The 19,991-nt window shown below is 35.0% G+C and overlaps 1 protein-coding gene and 1 pseudogene across 1 annotated transcript; one reads left to right on the plus strand and one right to left on the minus strand.

Annotated features, from left to right (window-relative positions):
• The first annotated feature begins 2,654 nt into the window (after positions 1 to 2,654).
• Positions 2,655 to 7,848, plus strand: LOC111371666 (annotated as a pseudogene).
• Positions 7,849 to 17,433: 9,585 nt separating this feature from the next.
• LOC111371667 lies at positions 17,434 to 19,991 on the minus strand. Its single transcript, XM_022993784.1, has 2 exons — positions 19,512 to 19,991; positions 17,434 to 18,897 (listed from the first exon to the last, which is right to left on the minus strand). The coding sequence occupies exons 1-2, from the start codon at positions 19,869 to 19,871 to the stop codon at positions 17,809 to 17,811; spliced, it is 1,449 nt and encodes a 482-aa protein (XP_022849552.1). The 5' UTR covers positions 19,872 to 19,991; the 3' UTR covers positions 17,434 to 17,808.

Consider the following 19,991-nt stretch of genomic DNA (forward strand, 5'->3'; position numbering starts at 1 on the left):
AACTCGCTAAAGGGGTTATATAGAAAGCAAGAGGGAAAGAGGTTAATAAAAAGTCATCTGATCGAGCCTTTATAACTCGAGTGAATAAGCCTGCAAGGGTTTAAAACCTAGTGCCCTAAAGCCAACTGGTTTGGAAGTCACCACCCTAAAGCTCATTACATGGATTATATAGAAAGCAAATGAGAAGATGATAATAAAAAAAAAAAGAGAGAGAATAATAATAATAATAAATCAGAAAAATTGGAGAAAAGTGAAAAAATAAAAGAGAGACAATAACATGAAGAAAAGCCCTTATACATTTGGTTGAAGAAAATATACCTTTGAGGCGAGGCAAGTAACCTAGTTAATCTTGAGTGTCGAAGTCAAACTTAGGAGAGCCTTCACTTGTTGAAATATAAACTTATGATATTGAGATTAATCCAAATTACGAGAGGGTGAGGACTACAATTATGTAAACTCCTAATTTTAAAACACAACCCCGGGATAATTGAGTGAAAAAATAAGTTTGTGGGGTTGTGTATCTTTCGAGCGAGTAAGGATACATTTGACCACTTGGGGTCAGGACTCAACCCATCATTAATTTGATATATTGGTATGAATTCACGCACACACGTCAAGTATGTATTTAACAGGTAAAGGTTGATGTCATTTCTGCACTGATAAATTTTAATAAAGTCAAATACTTAGTTCAATCCTAAGCCACGACAGGGTATTAAGCTATGTTTATTCAGAAATAAGTCACTATCTTATTTGAGAATAAACAATAGTTTAAGTTTGGGGGTTTGATAAGTGTGTTTTTGCACACTTATTGAGATCACAAATATGACTTAATTACGAACAAAATATTTAAATTGTGACTTAATCTCGTTGAATTCATGCAATGTAGGTGTTTCTATGGAAATGGTGGAATTCAGGAGAAAAGAGCCAAGAAGGACTAAAATGGAGCAAAGTGATAGTTCAGGGATCAAAATGCAATTATCCAAAAGATGGTTCAAAGGACAAATCAAGGAAGTGAATGAGCTAAGTACCAATTTGGTGATATTATGAGATGATTGAAATAAAAGAAACAAGCGAAAACGGACTAAAGTTGAAGAAACTGAAAATTCGGGGACCAAGTTGCAAATAATCCATAGATGAGACAGGCAATGGAATGAAGATTCAAGAGTGTTAGAGGTCAATCGGATGAGGAAAAGAGTCAAAGAGGTGAAATATGGTCGAAGTATTATCAAATATCAACTTTCAGGCGAAAAAGCTATACTTGTGATTTTTAGTCTCTACTTGAGATCCATTTTTGGCATAGTAAACATCAGAATTTGAGGAAACTTATTTCTATCAAAAGTGTAGATCTTTGAGTTTTCTTCTCAATGCACTTTGAATTACTTCAATCAGAGATTAGGAAAGAAAGTTATTTCCAAGTTCGACGGAAAGAATGATATAACTATGCAGTCGCATAGTATAAACTCTATGCGGTTGCAAAGAGGCCTCGCTAGAATTTTTTCTCAAATTTTTTTTACTCTATGCGACAGCATAGAAATGTACTATGTGGTCGCATAGAATAAGATTCGGGGCCAATTCTGCAGTTTCCTTATACAATTAAAACTCTTTTGGTAACCTAATTTTCACGCGTTATAAATACCAAAAGACGTCCAAAAAGAGGGAGAACGTATTGGAGGCAGAAAAACACTTCTTGGAGAGGATTTTGAGTGCAAGAACGAAGATTGGCACGAAGAGCTTCAAGATTTCTTCAAGATTTCATAACCCGGTGATGCTTTTTATTCAAAACCTGATGTATTTTGTTATTTTAACTATGTTAGGCTAAATTTTCATGTGCAAGGAGATCGATGTACCATATAATTTGATCTTTAATTTTCTAGTTTTGCAATTTGATATTAAGACATATTTCTATTTTTTTGAATGATTTATATCCAATTATTGTTTCCGCAATTAAGGGCCCGTAATTGTGTGAGTTTTGGTGATTTATTCTTGCATTCGAGAAAATCGGAATAGGTTCGACATAATATAAATCATCGTAGGGTTCGATAGAGGATAGAAATATACCGCTAAGCCCTACGTGAATTTTTAAGTGTTCATAAAATTGCATGCATTTTTATATATGCACTTGTCATAGAAATATAGGCCAGCGGTATGTAGAAATATGTTCGATACATCTCGAGAGAGAGTATTGGATAAAGTTAGGAACATTGATTCGTCACAATTGAAATGTGTTGTCACATTGTGAAACTAGGGTTTTAATGTGATAATTGCATGGGAAATCGTGATCCTAGTGTGTTTAATTTCTATTGATTACAACAAACATGCATTCTCAACATTTGATTTAATTCTAGATTGTTAAAAATAGCGTTTTGCATATTTAATTTAATTCAATTATAAAAATTGCATAATTAAGGTTTTCTTTCCACAATTAGGGTTTTAATTAGGTTCACATTCACTCTACTAATTTAGTTTCGGTTAAGGCGACGATAAGTAAAATTGAGCTAATCAATCTCTGTGGGACGATATTCGGATTCATTTAATTCACTTTATTACTTGTTAACGAATCGTACACTTGCGATAGTTTTAAATCGAAACAAATTCGTGAACACTTTCAGAATCCTCTACCTTTTTTTCAATGGAGTTAATGGGATAAGAGATTGAACTAAGAATGCATCCAAGATTCTGACTTCTCAGTTATTAAGGATGGAAGAGGCAATATAGGATTACAAAGATGTCTCTCATTTTTATTGTATATAAATTTTATTACTGATTTTCTTAAGTTTCAGCCTCCTTATCGAAAATCCTTGATCCGTCCTGGTAGAAAACAATTTATAATGGCTTCCTCGACCATCATTCCAAGCTCTTCACCTTTCATCAAGGTCTGAACGTGTCCATTTGTATCTGTGTATAAATTCATGAATGTATTTCTTGGGTAAAATGCTAAAAAAACTTAATCTTTTCCTCCTATTTTTCCTTTCGTTTTCCTGCAGAAAGATGTGGGGTTCTCAGCCTTCTCTTCACAGCCTTCATTTTATATACAGAGTTCCAAGAAAACGGTCTCCAAGAAAATTGCGTCTGTGATGGCACCACAACAATCTGAGCGCAAACCATCCACAACTGGTTCAGTGAGAACATTTTTTGGGATGAAATTTGTCATTTTTCTCCTGGCTTTCTGATTTATTGGATTTTAATGGTGTGATTTTGGTAAATTTGGGATATTTTCCAGGTCAAAACCGGGTTGACCATGACTGAAAATATACTAGCAAGGGCTTCAGAGAAAACCCAGTTGGTCCCTGGAGAGAATGTGTGGGTGAATGTTGATATTTTGATGACCCATGATGTTTGTGGCCCTGGTGCCATTGGAATTTTCAAGAAAGAGTTTGGAGAAAATGCAGAGGTACATGCTAAAGAACATTTTCTCTTGTTTGATATTTTAAAATCCTATGTGAAATTTTTAGTATTTATATTGAGCGATATGAGAGGAGATTCGTGGTATGATATACATTGTTGAGATTGAACATTGTTATATGGACTGAATATTATGTTGAGATATGAATTGAAGAGACTTAAAAATTGATTTGAATTGGAATTGTGGATGTTGCAACTTTATTTTAGATGAGTTGGCATCACCCCCAGGTTTCAGTGGAGTGAATGATGAGTTGAATGACCATATTTTGATAACAAATTTTAACGATTCTGTGATCTCAAGTGTATTTTGGAGCTTGGATTTAGAAACAACTATTGCTGTAGATTAAGATCGCCATTTCTTATGTCCAAGGCACTTGATGTGACAGATTATTTTATACAAACATAACATTGTAGGATGGATACACTCTTGCTGTGATACAATTCATTCTATTTGAAGATTCTAAGGTTTCCTAATTCCTAGAGCCAAACATCAAAATGATTCAATCGAAGCTGAGAACTCTTCCCTTGTTCGATTTTTAGCATTGGTGAAAATGAATTCTTTGTTGAACATTAGAATATTGAACATACTGTGTAGAGGTAGTTTATAACAATGACTGTCAATATTGAAACATGTCTTCTTGTCCCATGATAAACTTTCATTTAGTGGGTCAGCCATGCTATCTTCGTTATTTTGAACTAAAGGATCTCTTTCTGTAATTGGAAGTTGCTGATTCCGAATGTAGAATTTTTTTGGAATTTTTTCCAATCAAAGGCACAGTAACATTTTCTTGTTTTGAGTTGGTCTCTCTTCCTTTTAGGCTTAGGTAGTCTCTATGACTCAATGGTTATCTACAGAAAGGAATGAGCAACTGAACTTCTGCTCTTCTTGATAACCTTATGGGACTTGTGCTTTTTACGTCATTCTCATTCTGAAATTTTCTCTCAGTTGAATCTTCGGTCTGCTCAGCCAAAAAAAAAAAAAAAAAAAAATCCTCTATCTGGTCCCGTGACGACTTCCACTGAGATTATGGGTTTAAGCTAAAAAGATCTCACATAATTGCTTTAGATGCGTGAAGCATTAATAATACTTTGAAAATTAAGCTATTCAAGAAATCCATTTCCCCATAGTACTAAAGGCAATTTTAGCAATTGCCATTTTTTAATATTTTACCCAAAATTGTGGGCTTTATCCTGTCTGATGGGTACATTCATGGTTCTGTCATAGTAACAAGCGGTGGAAGCTACTTTGTATTCCACTAGCGCATTCTTTATTTTGGCAATCTTAACTCATGTCATTTTGTTGCTATTTCCTTTTTACAAATATGCTTGAATGATAATGAAAGGAATTCAAAAACTTTTAAGCCATAAACAATCACAATAAACTATGTTTATGTTTGACTTTTACTTCTTCCTTCAAAAAATAGTAAAAGATAAGGTTCATAGTTGAAGAGTTTAGTAGTTAATTACTTTTTCCCTAGTCCGATGATAAATATAACTCACCCAATCTTCAAATTTAGTTGTTGCTTCTCTCTTTCACTGTCACAGGTCTGGGATCGCGAATAGGTTGTTATCATACCTGATCATTATATCTTCACTACTGATGAACGAGCAAATCGTAATGTGGATATCTTGAGGGATTTCTGTACTGAGCAAAATATTAAATATTTCTATGATATTAAAGATCTCGGGAATTTCAAGGTACGGCTACACCATCTATTTGATGCTAAAGGCTTCTTTCTGACATGGGTTTGTGTGTAATAGAGATTAAAACTCGACGTGCTGACATACAGGTGAATCTAGATTATAAAGGCGTACCATGTAGCTCTTGCCCAAGAAGGACATTGCAGACCTGGAGAGGTACTTTGTGTTTACCAAAATTAGAGAACTATACAATCATTCACTCACTATTATCCTGGATAATTCTTGGATTATTTATTTCTGTCATTAGGTCTTGCTGGGTACAGACTCACACACATGTACTGCTGGAGCATTTGGTCAGTTTGCAACTGGAATTGGTAATACTGATGCTGGTTTTGTGCTGGGTACTGGAAAGCTCTTACTTAAGGTTTGTCTGATCTTCTTAATTTCATTAATTTATTGATTGTCTTCTTTCCTAATTGATTTTTCATATGATTTCACAAACTTCCATTCATCACAGTGATCTAGATATCATGCAGTACTCTCGTAGAATCCAAGACAAAAAGAAAAACTAAACCTTTTTTTAAATATAATTTGATATTGGCTACATAAATCATTTCTTGCCATTCTGTTTGGTTTTAGCTATATATACTTGAAGATTGAATGCAATCTTAGTTTTGGCAGCCACAGCATGTCGTGTTAATTTTGGTCTAACATATTCTACTGAAATCGCATTATTTTGTAAATTAGAGTTTCTTTAGGTCTACAAGCAGGACCACTAAAGTTGTCATTCCCTTAATTTATGGAGTAAACTTTATACGACATGATCATCTGTGATAATTAATTCCATTACGGTCCGTATTCTTACTATACCAAAAGGGCATTAGATATACTCCAACTTTGTTCTACTTAACCCCCAAAAAAGTATTCTAAAAGTTTTATACGATCAAGCCTCTTCCTAGTCTCATTTACTAGAACTATGTAATTAAGAAATAACATCTATCTTGTAAGCTAGTATTAAATAAAAAGATAAGGACAAAAGGGAAAACATTGATGTGAACTTACAGAGATAGAAAACTAATTAATATAGCATTGTAAATATTAAAAAAATTAATTATAATATAGAACCTAGGAATCGAATGGAATCGAACTCTTACGGTTCCATTATTAAATTTGGACCTGATAGTTCTACTGACTAAATACCTGAAAATGTCGGGTCCATTTTGATTCTTGTTAGAACCGAACTGAACCGGACCATACCCACCCCTATTTGTATATCCTGAATGTGAACTGTTGGACATCTATTCTATTCACTCTTCTGAGACTGAGTATTGTGTTTGACAAGTGGTATTTCTCCGTTTTAGAAGAGTCCTAGTAACATAAGATATTTTTCTTCTTGACAAACGATAATGTACCAACTTGGTATGAACTTTCTTTCGTCTTTTATTTTTATTTTTTAAGCTAAAGCTTAATTGCAAAATATGTGGGGGAACTCTCAGTATTGTGTTTGACAAGGGGTACTTCTCCGTTTTAGAAGAGTCCTAGTAGCATAAGATATTTTTCTTAGATAATGTACCAACTTGGTGTGAACTTTCCTTTGTCTTTTATTTTTATTTTTTAAGCGAAAGCTTAATCGCAAAATACGCAGGGGAAAAAGGTCAAAGTTCCAACATTCCTTGTTCCTGCTACGCAAAAGGTATGATCTATTCCCTGTACTACTGAATTTATGTTCCGCTATTTGTTTATATATTGTAAATGAAATCAAAGAATGCATCCTTGTAATGTGACTTGATGTATAACTATTTCTTAGGTCTGGATGGACATATATAGCCTCCCAGTCCCCGGATCAGGTGGTAAAACTTGCTCGCAGATATTTGAAGAAGCTGGATGTAACACACCTGCAAGTCCAAGTTGTGGTGCTTGTTTGGGTGGACCCAGAGATACTTACGCGCGTATGAATGAACCTCAGGCAAGCTATTTGTATTTTATTTGGTGAGGATTTTATTTGTTCCTCAAACAAGCATACGCTAATATGATTTAGGCCCTGTTTAATGGCCGTGAATTGGCAAAAACAACATTTTGAATAATGAATTTTTGGAGAATGTGTGGCGAAAAATTGGGAAAAATTTTGGGTTTGCATACCGAATATTTTATTGTGTGAATGTGTGATTGAATATGAGTATATAGGAAAGAGTTTTGAAATAAAGGATGTAAAACAGGGACTAAATCTCTAAATGTCATAATATCCATATTCAGGTGCTGCTTTTTATGTACTACAGTATCTGGGATAATGGTGTCCTTGTTTCTTTAATTTCATGTGGTTATCCATATTTGTGTGATTGGAGATAAATTATCACGGTTCTACATGAGTATCATTGTTCTCTTCCTATAGTAAGACACACTCGACTAATATGCTGTTTCATAATCTTCAGGTCTGTGTCTCAACAACAAATAGAAACTTCCCAGGTCGTATGGGCCATAAAGAAGGACAGATTTATCTAGCTTCTCCGTATACTGCTGCAGCATCGGCATTGACTGGTTTTGTAAGCGATCCAAGAGAGTTTTTGCAGTAAGGTTCTCAACTGATGCATTTCATGATTATGTACATTGTATCTGCAATAATGACTTCTCAAGATGCTTCTGTGTTCAGATTTTTACATGCTGTGATATTTTAGAGATTTGTTGCTATTCTTTGTGAGATTGCTCAACCATGATTAAGTAATTTAGAAAGAAATAAATTCTAGCCCTCTAATACTATGTTGTAATGTATAATACTACATTGAGAATGTCCGTCGAACGAGTCTTGAGGCCACGGATATTAATTTCTAAATAACAGGCATTCGTCAAGTCCTTGTTTGGTAGAAATTAAAATTCAATTTTTTCTAAGTTAAAGTCAGTAATTGATTTTAACCACATATTTCAAGCCGTAAAGGGTTTCTTGTAAGAAGGGAGGGTCATTTTCAGTAGCTATTGAAAGAGCTTTTCTGAGTTTATTTGCCCTGGATGGTTTATCCTCTCTTTATACTGATTTTTGGCAATTCCCACTAAGTTGTGTCTCATAAAAATTGTCTTTAGCCATTTGGTCACCAAATGTGGGAAGAAAGTGAGATTTATGTTGAGTGGAAATTAAAAGTTTAAGATGAAACTACAGCACATTCCTTCTCTAATATGAATGATAGTTTTTCAATATGGACAAGATGAAAATCATTACCAAAGCCACAACACTTTAAATATAAATGCATTAAAAGGATCATATTGAATTATTTATGTAAACGTGTTGAAAGACGAGTCTATAAAAGGACTTATCAATGGCTCAAGAAATGAATTTGTAGTCTTTTATTTTTATTAGTAAATTAGTAAAATTTTTGTATTTATATGAGTATTCGTAACTATTAAAATATATTTACTAATCGGGATAGGGATCATGTTCTTCATCTCAACCCCATACCCAAATTTAGGCAGGGACTTTATCCCCCCGTCCTCGATTAGTCGGGCAATATTTGTCTTGTTCAGGCTGGATCTTTGCAAGATCAAGGATTGTCCAGTTGTCATCCTGAATTAATTCGGTATCATGTTGTATGTATCTTAGTACTACTGTAAAGGACAAGGACTTGGCCTCACCTTCAACATTCTCATGACTTTTTTCTAGTCACCTTTGTCTTGTGTTATTTTATCCAATATATTCTAAGTCTGATTATTCTTTACACAACTCATGCATTCTTGATCTATGCCTTCCTCTCCGTCGCATAACGCCTTGGTCAATCTCACGCTTTAGAAGCGACGCCTCGAAACATGTAGACGTCTCAAACTATATCACTTCGGTGACATCATGCCTCAGTGGAGTTTTCGAATGTGCCTCCTCTTCATATATCAAACCATTTTGAGACACTTTGACCTCTGGTGATGAACATAATATCGTGAGTCCATTGTTTTCCTAGGGTGTAACATGTTAATCAAAGAAGTCATTCACGATTAAACCAAAATTTACACAAACCATTCAAAACAAAAATTTAAATGCAGAAAGTAAAGTGTAAACACAAAGATTTTTCGGCCGAAGCCCCAGAGGTTCAGCTTAAAGCCTAATCCCATGTTGAGCATCCATTATAAAACGGATCTAGCTCGGTTGCACTAAAAAACTCAAAATATGGAAGTCAAAATACAGAAGTACAGATCACAAGATAGTCATAGAGACTTATCTTTCTACACGAGGATGATTAAACTATGATTCTCACAGGAATCACTCAGATCACTCAGATCTGTTACAAAGCACTACCGAACTCAAGAATCACTCAGATTCTAGTCACTAATCACTCAGAAAAGTTAAGCATTCATACAATCAGTGGTATTACAGTGAGATTACTGTATTTTCTCACTATTTTCTCTCAAGAAACCATATCACAAAAAAGAAAACACGAAGAGTTTTCAAAAGGAGCGTATGAACTCAAACGGCAGAGAGAAAACCCTAGAAGAAAATGACGATTCAGCTGAGTTAAATGAGTCCAATCAAAGTAAATAATATTAGAAGCATCCAGAAGCCAGATCCAACGGCCACCATCATCACACGTGTCATGATCCAGTATAATGTTGTTATTTAAAAATGAAAGAAGTGTCAAACTTATTAAACACGATTTCAGCTTTAAAAATGTGGAAGTAATATGACCAAAGGTCCAAGGTTCGAACCCAACAATCTCCACCTTGCTTCCAACAGTTTTGAGTATAGTGCAGCCAGGAGCTTAACCAACATTTTACAATTTCATTTGCTCTAGTTCCTGCACAGTTAGTGAAAAGAATCAATAGACAATATCTTTAAACAGTTCTAAAACTTATTTAAAGGTATTACTTTTGTTCCCATATCAGATGGATTATGTAAAGTAGCAACTTTTGCAATATTTAACAATCCTTTTGATATTACATCTCTTATAAAATGATATTTAACATCTATATGCTTAGTTCTATCATGAAACATGGGATTTTTACTCAAATGTATTGCACTCTGATTATCAGAATATAAAGTAGGACTAGTGTTCACAAAACCAAGCTCATTTAAAAGACCATTTAACCATATACCTTTTTTGATGGCATCAGTAGCAGCAATGTATTCTGCCTCAGTAGAGGATAAAGCAACAATTTTTTGTAACTGAGATTTCCAACTAACAACAGTACCACAAAAGGTAAAAAAGTAAGATGAAGTGGATCTCCTATTGTCTCTATCTCCAACAAAATCAGAATCAGTAAATCCTTTTAGTATTACCCCTTCTTTATTCATTTTAAATATTAATCATATATCAGATGTTCCCTTTAAGTATTTCATCAACCATTTTACAGCTTCCCAGTGACTTTCACTAGGGTTGGCCATAAATCTACTCAAGACACTGATACTGTAGGCTAAGTCAGGTCTAGTACATATCATCAAATACATTATTGATCCTATAGCATTAGCATAAGGAATTCTTGACATTCTAGACAATTCTTCTTCAGTTTTAGGACAAGCATCTGATGTAAGAATAAAATGATTTGCAAGAGGTAAAGATACTGATCTACATTCAAATATGTTAAATTTTTTCAAAACTTTATTCACATAGTTTTGTTGATTTAAGAACAGCAACCCTTTTTCTTTATTTCTAACAATTTGCATACCAAGAATCTTCTTGGCAGGGCCAAGATCTTTCATCTAAAATTCAGATTTAAGTTTTTGTTTAATATTTTCAATTTCAGATTTGCAGCTACTGGCAAGAAGCATATCATCAACATAGAGAATCAAGTAAAGAGAATTATTATTATCATTACCTTTATGATACAAACATGTGTCATAGCTACTTCTATTAAAGCCAAGTTTTAACACAAATGAGTCAAAACGTTTATACCACTGTCTAGGAGCTTGTTTTAGCCCATACAAAGACCTTTTTAATAAACACACAGTTTTATTTGGATCACCCTTTTCAAAACCTACAGGTTGTCTCATATAGATCAATTCATCTAAATCACCATACAAAAAGGCAGTTTTAACATCTAATTGATCTAATTCCCACTCAAATTGAGCAACCAAAGCAAGAATGCATCTAATAGTGGTATATTTAGCTACTGGGGAAAAAATCTCATCATAGTCAACCCCTTGTTTTTGGGTAAACCCTTTAGTAACAAGTCTGGCCTTGTACCTAACATTATTGTTGCCCTCCTCCCCATCTTTAATTTTATATATCCACTTGCAATCAACTAATTTCTTTTCCTTAGGTTTGTCAACCAGATCCCAAGTCTTATTCTTATATAAGGAGTCCATTTCCTCCTCCATGGCAGCTAACCATTTCTTACTATCATTTGATTTTATAGCTTCATAATAAGAGTAAGGTTCAGTCTCAGTTTCATCTTGATAGGTGAAAAAGGAAGCAAATTCATCAGTATTGTATCTAGCAAGTGGCCTAATTTGTCTCCTTTCCCTATCCCGAGATAATTGGTATCCATCAGGAGGTAAATCTGTGAGATTAATAGGTTCAGTCTCTCTCTGATCAATATCATTTTCATTCAGATTTGAATCAGCATTTTCAGCTTCTAATGGTACATCATTGTTATTTCCAAATTTAATAGGCTCCACCTCAATCTGAGCATTATTATCAGAAACATTTCTTTGATTTCCTTCTAAACATGGCATGCAAGACTCATTAAAAACAACATCTCTTCTTATAATGACCCTATAACCTTTCTCACTATGTACCCACAGTCTATATCCCTTGACATTTTCAGCATATCCCAAAAACACACATTTTAGAGACCTAGGCTCAAGTTTTCCTATGTTTTGATGTGCATATGCAGCACAACCAAAAGTTTTCAAATATGAGTAAATCACAAGTTTTTGAGACCACACAAATTCAGGCACATTATAATTCAAAGAACTTGTAGGACTCCTATTAATTAAATAAGCAGCAGTTTTTACAGCCTCCCCCCAAAATAATTTTGGTAGTCCTGAGCTTAAAAGCATGCATCTGACCTTATTTAATAATGTCCTATTCATCCTTTCAGCAGTGCCATTTTGTTGAGGTGTATAGGTGACAGTTTTATGCCTTAAAATGCCATGTTCTTTACAAAAAGTATCAAAGTCATAATTGCAAAACTCTAGCCCATTGTCTGTTCTTAATGTTTTGATTTTTAAATCAGTCTGATTTTCAATTTGGGTTTTCCAATATCTAAAAAGGATGAAAGTTTCATCTTTAGTTTTCAAAAGAAAAACCCATATTTTCTTTGAAAAATCATCCACAATCAGCAAGTAATATTTAAACCCAGACAAGGTAGATGTAGAAGCAAGCCCCCACAAATCAGCATGAACATACTCAAGAATTTTCTTTGATTTAAAGGTACTAAGTGAAAATAGGAGTTTAGTTTGTTTGCCAATCAAACACTCTTCACAATTTGAAACTTCACCAATGTTTGATTTTCCAAAAACACCTTTAGTTTTAAGAGCATTCAGACCTTTTGTACCAATGTGACCAAGTCTACCATGCCATAATTTTGCTAGATTAAAATCATCATTTAAAACTGTATTAGACAGACCCATAAGAGGTTTAGCATTTAAGAAGTATAGACCATGTCTCTTTGGGATATAAGTGACTAAATCACTTCCCCTAAAGATTTTTGTTTGTCCTTGACCCAATTTTATGTCAAACTCCATATCATCTAACATTCCTAAGGAAATTAAGTTTCTTTCTAAATCTGGTACAAATCTGGTATTTTCTAAAAGTAAGATTCTGCCATTTTCTAAAAGAAGTTTTATGGTTCCAATACCTTTAACTTTGCAAGTCATGTTGTTCCCCATGACAACTTGTCCTCCATTAGACTTTTCAAAATTAAGAAAGTAGTTTTTCTTAGGACACATGTGGAAAGAACATCCTGAATCTAGAATCGACTCTTGATTTAAGTTTCTTTCAACATTAACAAGGACTAAACCATTGTCAGATTGAAGTGTGTCACATGACATAATAGTATTTCCCTCACTGACTTTCTTCTCTTTAGAATCATTCTGTTTTTTTATAGCAATCCTTAGCAAAGTGACCTAATTTACCACAATAATAGCACTTTTTACCTTTTGCCTTATTCTGAGATCTTGTTTTATCAAAAAACTTCTTTTTAGGTTCATTAGAAAATTTTGAATGAAAGTTTGATCTACCAACAATTTTACTTTTTATCAGTAAATTTTCACTATATTGTTTATTGGTAGACTCAGATTTCAGTTCAAGTACCCTATTTCTTAAAGCAGTTATTATAATATCAGTGGTAAGACTATCCCTACCATACTCTAAGGCATTTTTAAGGTCTTTGTGTCTGTCACTAATGGAGTTCAACAATACCACGGCCAACTGATCTTCTGATAATTCTTCATCATAGTTGGTGAGGTCTTGGGTCAGATTGGTAAATCTATCAAGATTTTCTTCCAAATCTACTGAAGGATCCATTTTAAATGAGAAAAACTGTTTTAGTAAAAAATTTGGGACAGTTTTTGGTTCATATTTAGCCTTCAACTTAGTCCATAAGTCTTCTGCAGTTTTAGTTTCTCCTATGGACCTGATCACATTGTCAGAAAGGTATAAGAAGATAGTGCTCCAGGCTATTTCTTCCAATTCAGTTTTCTTATCTTCTTCAATACCAGTAGGCCATGAATTATCAAGAGCTTTAGCACATTTTAATTGCATCAATATAGCTCTCATTTTCTGACTCCACATACTAAAGTCTCCTCTCCCATCATACAGTTTCAATTCAAACTTAGCAGTAGCCATACTGAGTATAACACTTAGTTAATACACAATATACAGTACTAAGTTCAAGAAACACACAGGAACATACACAGTTGGAGACAACAGCAAACTCAAAATCTTTTTAGTGCCAATTTAACAATACACTTTAAACAAATTTCTCAAGACAGTAAAGAGTTAATACTTATTACAGGAGGCAGTATTATAACTGAACAGAGATTTCAAAAACACTGTGCCTCAACTGACTTCTCCTACAAGATCTTCCAATTGTACTTCTCACAGAGTTGTTATCTCAAATTCCCAAGACTTCAAGAGTCTTTGGACAAAGACCAATCACTGGAGTTTTAATAGTACAAGGTAAATCAAGGGAAAAAATTCAGGAGTCAAGCAATATGAAATTACTAATTTCAAGATACAGGAAAGATCTCACCAAAGAGTTCGTAAGAACTCAGATTCCTCCATCAACTGAGTTGACTGTCTTTTGAAGCAGGTTTCAGAAATCCAGATTAATCGAGAAGTCACAAAGCTCTGATACCACTGTTAATCAAAGAAATCATTCACGATTAAACCAAAATTTACACAAACCATTCAAAACAGAAATTTAAATGCAGAAAGTAAAGTGTAAACACAAAGATTTTTAGACCGAAGCCCCAGAGGTTCAGCTTAAAGCCTAATCCCCTGTTGAGCATCCATTATAAAACGGATCTAGCTCGGTTGCACTAAAAAACTCAAAATATGGAAGTCAAAATACAGAAGTACAGATCACAAGATAGTCACAGAGACTTATCTTTTTACACGAGGATGATTGAACTATGCTTCTCACAGGAATCACTCAGATCACTCAGATCTGTTACAAAGCACTACCGAACTCAAGAATCACTCAGATTCTAGTCACTAATCACTCAGAAAAGTTAAGCATTCATACAATCAGTAGTATTATAGTGAGATTACTGTATTTTCTCACTATTTTCTCTCAAGAAACTATATCACAGAAGAGAAAACACGAAGAGTTTTCAAAAAGAGCGTATGAACTCAAACGGCAGAGATAAAACCCTAGAAGAAAATGACGATTTAACTGAGTGAAATGAGTCCAATCAAAGTAAATAATATCAGAAGCATCCAGAAGCCTGATCCAACGGCCACCATCATCACACGTGTNGAAGTGTCAAACTTATTAAACACGATTTCAGCTTTAAAAATGTGGAAGCAATATGACCAAAGGTCCAGGGTTCGAACCCAACATAACATATGTTGTCAAAGGTATAAATATAAATAATTTTTTCTTTGAACAATATAAAATTTTCAATGAAGTAATTCTGATAATGTCATAGTACCTTAAATTCAAATCTTAACATTACACATTTATAAAAATTTACAAGTGAAATCCTAGTAGAAAAACACAAATGGATTGATAAAATTCACAAGCATTTTATGGTTTTGAGATCCAAATTGGAAAACAAATCTGTAACTGGAGATGAATGGTGTTGGTGACGATGGGTTAGCCGTGTCAGTGGTAGTGGTGGGTGCATTTCAAAGTTTTTCGAGGGTTTGAATTTGGTGGAGATGGAGAAGATATGACTTGAGTTGAACGTTTGATACTCGCGTGATTAGAAAAATTTCACTACACATTTAAATATCAATTTGCATTTGGGAGAATATCGTCAAATATAAATTGTAAAGCAATCCTTGAAGATCACATAATATTCATAGTTATGATACAGTACAAACAGAGACATTCGTACTTCTTAAGAGTTAAATTCGAGAGGCAAAGTTCTAAATAAAGCTTGTTAACTTGATAGTGTATTTGCATGAATTACATGAAAAACTAGGAATGAAGGATTGTTTGGAGGAAATTTGTGCTTAAAAAATTGTGGATATCATGAAATATATAGTTGAAAATGAAGTTGAGAAAAAAAATAATTTTTGAAAGAACATTGCTACATTTACACTATGATGTTTACTTTAGTTTATACTTTGCCACATGGTATTATCATATTAAACATTTTAAATTTCAAACAGTTTTTTATCCAATTGATACTTGACAACAATGCAAATGTCAACCAAAGTGTCAAAAACCAGTGTACAAATAATAAAGTTCATTTTGAATATATAATGGCGTCAAACTTCATAGGTTGAGTGCAATAAGAAGTTTTGAGGGTCTACGATTGCACATTGTAAAACACTCGATTGAAGGAGCGACTAAGAAGTATTGGACCAAAGTCAATTGGCCATGACTTTTTAAGTGGCTAGATTTTTTCAACGGTAACGCTATTTAACTTCACTTGTGTTAAAATATCATATTACATGGCATTAATATGACATTTAATGAGAAATACAATTAAATGAGTCACTTAATTTTACATATGCCCGAGTCTATTACATGGCATCATCTACACGAGTGTTATAGCACTGGTGCTAAATAACATTATTCTTTCCAACCGATCAAGGATTCATTCATTATGTTCAACAGGCTTCTTCGCATAATTGCATTGGTCGGCACATTACAGAGTCGCATGTTGCAATGTGAGATGGTGTATGATAACCCTGCTATGCTAGAATCAAGATAAAGAGAGTAATGGATCTATGCAAGTGTATAAAATTATAAATTACCACAAACATCCTGAAAATAAATGTTGGAATATAATCAAACCAGAGATTGTGTAACAATAGAAGCAAGTCTATGGGCCATCATGCTGCCTAGTCTAGGTACAAAGCAACACGAACCACAACTTACTTCACGTAACAAAGCTACAATAAAGAAAAGGTTCATAATGTAGCGAACTTAAATTAGACAACAAAACTTGCACTACTCGGAATGAATCACTCTCAGCAACCACCGCATTCGGCCGTTCTCAGATCACAGCACCAGCACCCACACGGCCTGAGCCCACAATCACCCCTGCATTGGTATTCGGTTTCGATGTCCCAGCAGCCGGAGGCAGCCATTGAACCACAGCTGGCTGTTCCTTCCTGTTTGTGAGTTGGGAGACGCCCATAGAAGCAACAAACTCACAACACGGCTCATGAGCACGCGCCCTTGAGCCTTGTCATTATGGACCATCTGACTGCGATCTCCCCATATCATCCGGACAGTCCCTGCAACCAGTTCGGAGACCACCTTTAATTCACGGCCAAGGAAAGCAAAATAATATTGGTCAAACTGAGTTTGCTAAGGTGTTTAAAAACTCCCCACCAGGCCGTGGCTTTTCAGATTGCCTTGCCACTCTTTAACACTTAGAAAAGCACGAATATTTGTCTCAACAACCTCACAAGTTTTACATTTCCGCTCAACCTAACTCGCTACATTTAGGCACCACACCGTGAACCAGACGCCAGACGAAAATTCTGATTTTTGTCGAATTTCCATCCGCCACATACGTCTCCACAAGCCACTGTGCAGCCTTCGCTCGTCCCTTCATCATCTTTGTTCTTAGCCAGCAATGATCTGTTTCCTTATCAATTTAGACATTGAGCTACACTAGTAGCTAGAGGAACTTCATCCCTCAAACTACAAAAAACTAAGAATGGAAAAAATATGTAATAATTATGTATCAATAAACAGTTGAGAGTAATCTCAACATGAAATTTTTATTGAGATCATAAATATTTACATTATGAGTCAACATTCTGAAATCAGAACATGAAAACAACAGTATAAAAAAAAACAAAAGAATTCAGGAACTTATTATAGATTGATTAGAATTGTTTTGGAACTTTTCTTTGATAGACAAAACTAAACAGATACATAATTACAGGAAAATGGTGAAAAATAGATAACCAGTTAATGGAAGATTGAATAGGCTCATCATGAACTTCTCCTTGAACTTGCACCACCTCAATGCTTCAATGGACAATCCTCCACTGTACGTAGTGAATTGAACTTGATACTGGAGTAAACAAGATTTCAATTTTATTTTTTTAATTTTTTAATTTTTTTAATGTTTTGCTTGCTTATTACTGTCAAGGACCATAGAATCCACTTCGCCAAAAAATTCATCTTCGCCAAGAAAAACGACTACGATAATCTGCCTCAAAGGTATGAAAGTGATGGGCTGTAGTGTTTGGTGCTGTGACTGCTCTTTCTTCCGGGAGGCTGCCCGCAAACGCACTGGCACTCGTATCCACATATGACTCCAAAGCACGAGAATAAGCCATTTCCACCTCTATCATTGCGCCGTCGAACACGTTGTTGGCTGGTCGATGAGAAGCTACTCGTCGAAAAGCCACGGTCGTAAATTGGAGGCAGCTCCTTCCGCCACCTCTCAAGTTTTGACATTGGCCCTTCAATGCTATCATCCAAGCTCCAGCCACTCAAAACCGAGCTTTCGTAATCATCCAAAGGATATTTCCTTTCCCGGGCAGCCAATGCTGCCGCCACCTCAGAAGGAGACGGCCCAACTTCGGAGATGGACAAAGTTGAACTTGGTTTGAACGGCACAAACTTGCCACTTGGCAACGACCCTTTTGCTTGACCATAGCCATATCCATTGGGTATCGGGATTGGAGGTTTTTCATCCCCAATTTTCTTACCATCTCTCACATGCACCTTATCAAACACCTTATGTTCTTCACCTTGTGTGCCATTATTCTTCTCAATTTCATCCTTATTTCTCTGGTATTTTGTTGTCAAATCTTGATTCACATTCTTAACATAAACAGAAGATTTTTTGCTAAAAATCGAATCACTTACAACAGAGCTTGCCTTTCCTTTCTTCCCTTTCTGCCTAGTTTTCCCTACCAATTCCGCGCCATTGATAACCGAACTCGCTTTCCCCTTCTTCTTCGTGCCTTCAACTGGATCCTCAATTTCTGAAAAACTCAAAATGCAACTCCCATTGTCTCTCTGTCCCGGGATAGCAACTAATGAACTGTTAGCCATAGAAAAACTATCAAAAGTAAAGCGCTCGCTGCGTTCACTTTTCGAACGCTGAAAAATGGGTTTCAAATTTGGAGGCTGATTGTTGTTTGAATTATGAAGATTTGAATCCTCCATTAGATCTCGAATTCCAACTGCCGAAGCACTGAGTTGTCTGTACAGTGGCATGCTTCGCATGGAGCTGTCGAGAAGGGCCACGCCAATGTTCAATATTCCCTGCGGACGCCCTGATGGACGACGAACCTGAAACATGCATGCATGTTATTTATATTCAAATCTAATTACGTAATAATTTTAAAAATATAATAAAAAGTAAAATAAAATTTTTATTTTGAAATTTTGAAATTTTTACTTTTTTGTAACGGTCTGCCTGATTTTGATTTGCATATGTAGGACAAATCTTTCTATTACCATTTCCGTTTTTTATTTTTTAAATTCATTTCGTACCTTTGACCGAGTATTTAGTTTGAGATTCGCTCGCTTTACAATTAGTTGTTTATTTCCGGAAAAAAAAAATTAAAAATTAAATCGACTTAATTTGAACCCAACAATACAATTAGTCTAATGACGAATAAATTTACGGCTCTATGACTAGACTCTACACAATTCAATAATATTATCGTATATGGTCATGATTCATGATTATGTTTTGTCCGAATTCATATTCATGTCATCAAATAAAACTAATATGCAAGACGGATCGAAAGAAAAAAATGTATATATTTCGAATGGATTATATTTTAAACCAAATGGGGTGACTATGGTATATTTTGGTGAGATAATAATGAACAATCCCATAAATGCCAACAAGATTCAGAAGAAACAAGAATGATCGGAAAACAAATCAATTTACATACCTGAAGTGCAACAAAACGCATTCCAAAATGGTGGCGTTTCCTCAAAGGCGGCGGCGGGATGAGGTTTCCGACGAGGACACGCACGGTGCCAACAAGGGTATCCCGGAACCAATTCACCGCGTAAATTTCAATCATAACTGCAGATGTATCTCGTCGAAGAAATTCTTCATCGACCCTAAAAACAAATTTGTCATTCCATGTAGGATTGACATGGCCTTTGGCATCAACACTCGAAGAAAGTTTTCGATCCGAATGCACCCATGCTTTGGTATATGTTTTCATTTTCCTCGACACATGCTCCAAATCTTGGGCAGAAATGATGTTTATTTCTAAAAGTTGGAAAGGTTTCAAGATAGCCATATTGGGCGGCGCTGCCAATGTACATACGTTTTATGGTGGCGGACGACGGAGAAAGGGACGTCCGCTCGCCAACGAGGGAAAGACTGGTATCAACCGGGGAGAGATGATACCTAGCAGAAT

This window comes from Olea europaea, chromosome 22 (genome assembly GCF_002742605.1).
Source record: "Olea europaea var. sylvestris chromosome 22, O_europaea_v1, whole genome shotgun sequence".
In the NCBI taxonomy this organism is placed as follows: Eukaryota; Viridiplantae; Streptophyta; class Magnoliopsida; order Lamiales; family Oleaceae; genus Olea; species Olea europaea.